Source organism: Anastrepha obliqua, chromosome 2 (genome assembly GCF_027943255.1).
Source record: "Anastrepha obliqua isolate idAnaObli1 chromosome 2, idAnaObli1_1.0, whole genome shotgun sequence".
Classification (NCBI taxonomy): domain Eukaryota; kingdom Metazoa; phylum Arthropoda; class Insecta; order Diptera; family Tephritidae; genus Anastrepha; species Anastrepha obliqua.
Genome location: NC_072893.1, coordinates 110,788,959 through 110,798,890, shown reverse-complemented (window position 1 = coordinate 110,798,890; position 9,932 = coordinate 110,788,959). Strand labels below are relative to the sequence as shown.

General features: G+C 31.9%; 1 protein-coding gene across 1 annotated transcript; it reads right to left on the bottom strand.

Annotated features, from left to right (window-relative positions):
- Nucleotides 1-538: 538 nt before the first annotated feature.
- On the bottom strand, nt 539-1,427 carry LOC129238335 (uncharacterized). The gene is made up of 2 exons (XM_054873366.1): nt 1,260-1,427; nt 539-1,099 (listed from the first exon to the last, which is right to left on the bottom strand). The coding sequence occupies exons 1-2, from the start codon at nt 1,425-1,427 to the stop codon at nt 539-541; spliced, it is 729 nt and encodes a 242-aa protein (XP_054729341.1).
- Nucleotides 1,428-9,932: the final 8,505 nt, after the last annotated feature.

The following is a 9,932-nucleotide window of genomic DNA, read 5'->3' as shown; positions in this document are numbered from 1 at the left end:
CAGCATAGTTGCAATTGTTTTACTGTGTCCTCTTATTTCACTCAAGTATGTTTTGCATACTTGAGTGTTGACACCAGTATGTTTGTTATGACGTGAAGTCATACGTATATGCAATGAACGGATTACACTTAAGCATATACATACATATGTATATTTATATTTCTAACTCTAAAGTGCTGAGTGGCATTCCTGAGGTTCATTTTACAATCATAAATTTCTATTGGAATATGATTGTTTTCTTTTTCATTAATACTCGTTTTACAATCATAAATTCTATTAAAATATGGTTGTTTTCTTTTTTATAATTTTATGCGTGGGAGCGGGGCCATTCCACATAACTCGCGCGATCTGTAAAAAAAATGCAAATGAAAAAAACTCCTCTTAATTGATCACCCGTGATTTCTTAAATGAGACAAAATTTGTTAAACACAAAAAAAAAAAAACAAAAACTTTATTGACTTCAGGTCTCTGGTAGCTTAGCGCTTATAATAAAAACATTTTATAATTAAAACAGTCTGATTTTTAATTGATTTAGAGATCATTCACGGTTTTTCTCTCCTATTGCTTCGAATAAGGCACGAAGTTGTTTCAGTTCAGCAAGTTTAAGCAACTTATCCAAAACCTCACCATCCTTTTCCGATTCTTTTTCCAAAAATTCAATCACATCATTTCTCTTTCTTTTCCTTGATGTTGTGGGCGTTAAGTCTTCTTCAGTTGTTAAAGAAACCGGAGAATAAATCGTTGGGTTTATAGTTATTTCTTCGAGAGAATAATCAGTCATTTCTAATGGCACATTAATGCTGCTACGGCTCCCAAAAACTTCATCTATTTCGTCAAAGTATTCCCAGTTTGATGAAGCTTCACCAGATGTATTGTTTCTTTTTTTGATGCGTTTATAGGTTCCCATGATGTTTAAGAAACATCTAGTTATATCGTCTCTGGAAAAGGGAAAAGAGCTTTCCACATCTTTAATTTCTCGCAATATAGTTTCCCAAATGGTATTTCGTTTCTTTTTTTTGCCGCTAAAATCAGCTTCATGGCGAAGTCTTGTCGTAATTAATAACTTTTTGCGTCCATGTGTCCACTTCTTTTCTCTGTACTATAGATATAAATATACGTTTTCAATTATTTAGGAACTATATGAGTTGTAAATATGCATTGCAACTTGCATTTAGGAAATGGGCCACCCTTTCCGTTATTCGCGTATATGTAAATTGCGGTGATGTTTTTTGTAAGATTTTCAGCCAGCTCAACTTTACATTTGGAATCAGTGCAGCTGCAGCTAGCGCCAAATCTGCCTCCTCATTTAATTCAAAGAAAGCTCGGAATCGTTTTCTTAATTGCTTTTCCAGCTCTAATGCAATTGTAGAGAATGGATGCTCGGATGAACGGAGAATGGATGATAATTGTAGGCAAAAGGCAACCATATCCAACACTCTGTTCGCCTTGCATAAAGTCCAGACTCTGAACAATAGGCGCCACAATCAGCTTGTATGTATCCAAATATGATAGTTCACAGGATGTATAACGCGGCAGGCTCAAAGTTTGAACCCTTCTTAAAAGATTCTGCAAATTATAGAGATGGGTTTTTGTTTTGTTCTCGAGAAATTAATTTTTGAATTTTACACTGCATGACTCGGCCTAGTAGCCGCGCGAATTTCGTTACCGGATCGCGGTTGACATAAAAAAAAACTAAATTTGTTTTCTTTTTATTTTACTTATAAACTTTATTTATTCTATATTATTTCAATTAAGTTAAGTTTGACAACTATTCCAATGAACGGGAGGAACAAGACTAACTTTATTATTTTACTTAAGGTAAAATCAAAGCTTACATATGTAAGTTATCGACTGCAGGCCACGACCATTGAAAATGAATTTTTAGTTTCAACTGAACCTGATTACTTTATTTACTGATGTCTTAAATAGTATAAAATTGCTTACTCGCTAATACAATTTTGCTTACTTACTAATACAATTTGCTTACTTACTAAATTCTTATTCTGCTACAATTTACAATAAAATTGCTTATTTACTAAATTCTTATTTGTGTAATTCAATATTACTATTATTGTTGTTGTTGTTGCTGGAAGTAAGTAAATATTGGCTAATCGTCAAATTGCAAATGGAACAGGTAAGTAAGGTTATTCACATTTTGTCGCGATCACTTTCCTTCGCACAAAATGTGATTTTGCTGTTTCTGCATTTTTATGAACAGCGAATATTGACTGTGTTAACTCCCCCCTTTTTAAGTATCAGCGTCTCGCTGATAAAATAAACAAAGATGATATAATCTATAATAAAAGCGGTCTTTCTCGTTTTAAGTCTTCTTGAGCAATGACAATTCGCTTTATTCATAGAATTCATATTAACGTACGCTTTATGTTACTAAAGCAGGTATGTTATTATTACATGTTTCCTTATTCTAGTATTTTCCAACATATGCTACTAAGCAGGTATGTTATTATTACATGGTTGCTTATTCAAGTATATTTCAACACTTCCCCTGAATGAGCAATCACATAATCCAAAAACAAGAAATTACTTTTCAATAGTTACTTGAATGAACAATCATAAACTAAATATAGGTTTGCAAGTCACTAGAATTCAAGGTATTAAAAAAAACTTAGCAAAAATTTACACATCATATATATTATAAATTCAATTTACTCCAAGACTTTTTACTAAATTTTCATGTTTTACAATAACAAGAGATTTCGTCAGGATATCAGCAAACATTTCATTTGTAGGACAATAAATAAGTTTTACATCGCCACTTTTAATCTTTTCTTTTACAAATTTGCATTTTATGTCTACATGTTTTGTCCTATTAGAATATGCGTTATTACTTGCTATATGAATAGCACTTTTGTTGTCACTATATAAAATCATCGTCTTAGATACTCTTCTGGATAACTCTGCTTCTAATCGCTTAAGCCAAAGAGATTCCTGAATCGCAGCAACAATTGACATGTACTCGGCTTCTGTAGATGATAGTGCAATAGTCTTCTGTCGCTTTGTAGCCCATGAAATTGCAGTGGAAATCGCATTTACTTATTGCGATTGGTTTGAAATCTATTATTGGAGGAGTGAATTGAAATTTCCTGTGGTAAGCTGATCTGGTGTGGAAATAGAGTATTATAATATAAATAATACAAGTCCAAGAAATATTGCTAAAAAACTGTAACTTATTGACATAATAAACTTGGATGAGATGTAATTTAATTTTTTTACATTCGTCAGATGGAGTTGGTGAAGGTATTCTAAATCTGTTTTTATCTCTTTTTCAGTTAAGTCGTTTGAGAGTATAGGAGGTAGGATTTGGTGAGACGTGGTTTGCCTAGCGTTATTTTGGTTTTTAAAATTATACATTTTATTCCTTTCTCGAACGTTCAATTCGTTTGATGAATTTGGTATTGCGGAATAATTGTTTTTTTTTTTTTGTAGTTTGCATTGCCGGAACTTTTTGGGTAAATCGAATGATTTCTTAAGTTCATATTTTGAATTTCTAAGCAGGAAGCATAGGCTTCAGGTAATGTTTCCGGCTTTTGGATTATTAATATCCTCGAAAGCTCACCTTGCACTCCCCTAATGAAAACATCGAGTGCCCTAGTCCTGTAGCTATCTATCAGAGCGCTTATAGCTTCCTCTGAATGTACCTGAGCCTTAATCTTATTTATTATAAGTGAGAGTTGGTAGTTAATCCTGGCGTAAAAGTGGTCTACACTAGAATTTCTCTGGCTTAATGTTGTTAGTTCGTATTCTAGAGTTCTGAGATCACGCTTGTCTGCGTAGTGTAAGGAGAGGCAGGTCTTAATTTTTTCCCAGTCATCGTTAAATATGTTGTAAGAGATTAGGGCTGTATCCGCCGGTCCTCTTATTTTATTCCTAATATGCTGCATTATAGCACGAAAGATGGGTCTGGTTTTAACTACCTCGTAATCTTTTAAAATAGATTCTACACTAGAGATCCATGAAATATATTGAATCGGATTTCCGTCAAAGATTTGCAGATCTTTCACGCAGTCTGGCAACCTCCTCATTTCGTTGAGTTTCGCCTCTGTTGCTGGCGCAATAGGTACGGGGTTATTTGTTGAAGGAGGACTAATCCTATTTTCTAATTCACCTATTCTACTGCTCATAACCCTCATCTGCTCGATTTGCAAATTGAGCGCGCCTGTTAACTGCGTTATTGCATTTTCAATACTTTCCATTTTTATTTTTAATTATTAATTATTAATTTATATATTTATAATTATATATTTAATAATAATTTAGTTCTGATTTTTGTATAAAGATAATTTCTTAATAACTTACAATAATACGAGGAACAGCGTCACTTTCACTTTGGTCATCTCTGGACGTCCTGGTTCTTCCGTTTTCGAAGGCTTATCTCCGTACTCAGGTACAGGTTGTGTCACGGTAGTAGGCGGCTGCAGGCGGTTGTACAATACTTCAATGCGGTCTCTTGGATATTTGATCCTGATGAATTTTTTGTGGTTTAAGGATTTTATTACCAGGAAATATTTGTATCCTTTCCAAATAAAAATCTTGTAGGATTTATCCGTTTCACGCTTTTTGAAAGCTAGGATATTGATAAAGTTTTCGTGGTTTTAAGGTTTTATTTCACACTCTCTTTTTCTTTGAGCTTAATTAATTACTCAATAAACACTAGAAAATGTTGTATCCTTTTTTGTTTAAAAAATCTTGTAGGATTTATCCGTTTCACTTTTTTGAAGTTTTAATTTATGTTGGGCGCCAGTTATCGACTGCAGGCCACGACCATTGAAAATGAATTTTTAGTTTCAACTGAACCTGATTACTTTATTTACTGATGTCTTAAATAGTACAAAATTGCTTACTCGCTAATACAATTTTGCTTACTTACTAATACAATTTGCTTACTTACTAAATTCTTATTCTGCTACAATTTACAATAAAATTGCTTATTTACTAAATTCTTATTTGTGTAATTCAATATTACTATTATTGGCTAAATATTGGCTAATCGTCAAATTGCAAATGGAACAGGTAAGTAAGGTTATTCACATTTTGTCGCGATCACTTTCCTTCGCACAAAATGTGATTTTGCTGTTTCTGCATTTTTATGAACAGCGAATATTGACTGTGTTAACTTGTATACATATTTGCTTACTCGGTATATTTTACAATTTTGTTTTCTTACTTGCTAATTACATTGGTTTATAAAAAATTGTTGTGTTACTTATTAATATTGCATTTTCGTGTGGGAACGGAAATGCCGATTTGACAATATTTATTGTAAGCAGACAGTGAAGTTAGTTAATTTGGGACGGTTGCAATTCTTGGAATTGCGACCGAGAAATAATTTTGATTTATGAATTCAATCGTAATTTCTGTAAACAAATCGAAAATAGGTTTAGTATTACACTTTGTCTTTAATTATATTTGCAATGAATTCATCTATAGTGTTAGTGCTTGGTTTTATATATATAACTCGCGCGGCAGCTCCCGCAGCATGCTTTATTCTTTACCAATACAGTATAAAGAACACAGTTTTACATCATTTTTTTTTTTAAATATTATTCCAACTTACTAAATTAACATTTTTTATTAAATAAATACCGTTTTCCACACCACCCTGGAGGTACAGTACGTCAAGTGCGTTTAAAAAAAAAAATGTAAAAAAAGGTGGTATCCCCAGTAGACCTAATCCACCAGTCCCTTTCTCTATATTATAAAATATATTAGAATTTTAGAATTGATAAGAATTATTATGAAATATTAAATACGGAAGATGAACTATCATTGAAGTTAGAAATTTTTTTAATACATTTAATTTTTTCATTTTCAACTGGAATAAAAGAATGAAAACCACGTGTGCCACTGATTGTTTTGCATGTTAAAAATCGTTTACTTAAGAACTTTTTATATCTTCAAGAGCTTCATTGGAACAAAAGCCAAATTTAATTGGATCAAATTTGTTTTTAACTATGTTAAAAAATGCTCTAGGAGTTGCTATTGGTACAGTATCAGGTCTTCGTAGACTTTCTCGCCTAACGTACCTTTTTGTTGTACCACCAATTCCATCAAAAGCATTTTTTCCATGAGACGTTGCAAAAAAGTGCCATTCTGCTTCTATATTAAAATCTTGAAAATGATAGACTAAATTGATAAAATTTTTTCTGTTTTTATACTGTGATGCTGCACCATCGGGGAAATAATAAATTTTTTTTATTTTGTCTGATCCATAATTCTCTTTAATAAAAGAAATTAATCTTGATTGAGATAAACCGCTTTCGTACTATGCTCAGTACTTTCTGAAATTAAAACAAAACTTTCAAATTTCACACTATTATTATGATCTCGCTCAGGTCGATAAATCACAAAAGGATGAATAGTTGTTTGGCTGTTATTCCAATGATGACTCTGTATTGCATTTTGTATTAAAAATGTAAAATTTTCAGAAAAATCTCCAATTACAATTAATTCCCCTTCTTTCAAATTTGTTTTTAGATTTTTTAAAAAATTACTTTGTTCTTTAGCTACAAAATTATGCAGTAAAAGGATATCAGCTTCTTTGCTCATTTTTTTGAGGAATATTTTCGCCTCCTCCGTAATTGTTTCTAGAGAAGAACGATCGGTGTTAGACCACAGTTGATAAGTTATATTAATAATATTTCTCTTTTTGAGAGCTTCTTCTATTTCAGTAGCAATTTCATGAAAGCCAGGGCAAAGATCACATTGTTTCATATAACATTCATTTTTAGGCTTACTACAAATCATGCATTCTATTATTTCTTCATAAGTAGTTACAGATATATCTTCAAAAATACTTTTTAAACCGTTTAACATTAATTTAAAATTCTGATGTATTTTACACACACGAACCGTGTGTGTTCCATTAATATCAGCAAGTACACATTGCTTTGGTTGCAAGGAAGCAAATTTACTAAAACCGACTTTTATTTCTGGATATAAAGATTTAAATGCTACATATGCTTCTTTCAAATAACATAAAATAAGACGTTTTTGTAACTTAATTTTTTTCACTTCTTCTTGTTGAACTGAAAGGCAATCCTTTTGCCCTGGCATGACACGGCTTATAATTTTCCAAAATAAGCCAGACTCATCAGCATTGTACAATTGATCATGGCAAAGACCCATTTCTTCAATTTTTTGTTTAAGTTTGATTTTAAATGGTTCGACCAGCAAAGGCTGTGAAGATAACTTTTCTCCAGTTATTTTAAGCAGGCGAACTCCATATATTTTTTTAAAACCTTGCAACCATTCATCACTTGCGTTAAAAGAACATTCCTTTTCTTTTATTTTTAGATGAATCTCTTTAGCCTTTTGTTTGAGCGCTAATGCATTAACCGGATAATGCTTTTCTCTCTGCTTTACAAACCATTGATACAGGCGCTTTTCCATTTTCGGCAACTCTGATGCTCTTAATGTCTTTCGTTTTCCCGGGCCGGAAAGCGTATTATTGACACAGTCCAAAATTTTATTTTTTTTCATTTTTATCTTGCTAATTGTTGATTTTGAGATACCATATTGTTTTGCTAAAGCTACCGCACTTGCACCATTTTCTAATAAATCCAAAATATTTGCCTTTTCTTGTAATTTAAGCACTTTCGGTTGTTTTGAACACATTTTGGTAATGTGGCACTTACGAGAACAAAAAATCAACTGAACATATAATAAAAAAGACAACACATTGAGATGGAATTTTTTTTCTATTCTACATACATAAATATGTATGTACGTAAATATAAGGGGAATACCCGAATTCTGAACTAATTTCATAAAATAAATGTGTGTGTGTGTGTGATCAAAACTGTGTGTTTTAACTGTTGCTTAATTCAAAATTTTGATTTATTTAAAGTTGACGTTTTAGAGCTTTGTGGTTTGGTTGACGTTTTTGAGTAGACAATGTAAAAAATTAAGGGTTGACGTTTTGGGATGTTGACGTAAACTAGTGTTGACGTTTTCCCGAGTGCACTGTATAACTATTTCGTTTTCTAATAATACATCTTTTCTTATTACATTAGAAATTTTGATGTACTATATCTGTTAGATTTTTTAATCTTTTATTAAAAACTTCATTTACGTACACTTGTTTATTATTATTTTTGTTTAGATCATTTATATTACTAGCTATTATTTCGAAGTCGTCGTGATCTGGAGATCCTGCGACATATTTCCAAATAGTACCTATGGCATTTATTGCTCTTTTATTTTTTATAGTGGGTGTTTTCTAAAACATTTTCGTTAAGGCTTAATTCGTGAATAAGGATACAGGTTATGGGGATTTGGGATGTTTTGTTGGATAAATGTGTGGGTATTGGATATGGATATTGCGTTCTGTGCCAGATCTATTGAATGTAAAATAGTAAAAGTTCCTTGCTGGATTTTCGCTGTATCTCTATTAATTGTCACGACATACGAAGAAGTGTAATCCAAAATTTGAACTTCAGTTTTTACAAAGGTTAAATACAATAAAATAATTAGAACTGCCGATGACATTATTGCTGTTGTGCTGCTGCTGGTTGTTGGTGTTGTTGTTCTTGGTGTTGTTGTCGGTTTTGTTGTCCTTGGTGTTGTTGTTAGCGTTGTTTTTTTTTAAGTTGATTTTTCTTCCAAGAAGTTTTTCATAACATAGTTATTTGGTTTTTAAGTTCTTTTTAATTTTTCAATTGTTTATTTAGATCTTCTGTCACATACACTCTTACGGTAGTCTTTTTTCAGTTTTTCATTTATAAGCACGCACTGCGTTTATATTGAATAGTTCTATTATTGTTTTTTTATTTTATAATTCTCTGGAGGATCCCTTGGGTGGTGAATCGCAGAGAATGTTCTTTGTTATAAGGTGGTGAGTCGCAGCTTGAATTATATTATTTTATTGGCTGTACAAGCCAGATTTTATTTATATAATTTTTCTCTATAATTCTCTTTATATTTTTGAGTTTTTTAAATAATTCAATAAATTTGTATTTTGTATTTTTGTTTTAGTTAGACTTTTATAATAATATTCGATTTTGTATTTTCTCAATAATTTTTTTTTTTGTTATTCTAATTTAATAGTAATATTCAACTTTGTATTCTCTTGTTACACTCAAAAGTTTTCGGAAAACTTTTTAAAAATTCTTAATATTACTTAATATTAATATTCTTACTCTAACACTTCCCGGCGGTGGGGTGTGACTCCTCTTTGCTGATTTCCGCTACTGGGGCACCTCCAAGTCGCACTATTGGAAGCGAGCGTTCCTTTCCTATCGGATTCCAACGCTGCACCGGCTCACGATTCGCATCCTTGTGATTGCACTCTTTTTTGCACAACACTTCACTCGCGAACTTTAAAACCGGTCCCTGCTCGGGCGCCAATTAATAAAATACTTTTTATTTATTTTAAAAAGAGAGGACTATGCCCTCTATATCTTTTATTATATAAATTAATAAATTATTGCCGGAAGACTATGTCTTTGTTGAGATATTGGTGTGGTTAGGTAGTGAAATAAACATATAAATTTAAACTATTAATTATATTTATTTATTAATATTAATAAAGAGCGCGTGCGGGCGCTTGCTCTTTACTAGCCGGGTGCTCGATCCAATCTAATCTGTCTCAACGGCAACGACAAGCGGGCAAGCAGAGTGACGCTATCCCCACTTACTCACTTCATACATATATACATATATAGATAGATAAGCGCAGAACGCAACTGCGCAACTTGTATGTATAACATATGATGTATCAATATAATATATAATATATACCGTATAATATAAATGTATATACCTTACATATTCTCAACAGTCTTCTTAATCGGACTTTTGCATTATTACTTAAATTATTGCCGGAAGACTATACCGCTCTGAATTTCGATATTAGTGTATTGTACTATTGCAAATTTTCTCCGTGATAAAAAGCTTGAATATGCACAAAGGAT

Coding starts and splice junctions, on each gene's coding strand:
- LOC129238335 (XM_054873366.1), bottom strand. CDS start 1,427: ATGGTTGCCTTTTGCCTACAATTATCATCCATTCTCCGTTCATCCGAG. Junction 1,100..1,259: donor CAGCTGCACTGATTCCAAAT/GTAAAGTTGAGC, acceptor TTATATCTATAG/TACAGAGAAAAGAAGTGGAC.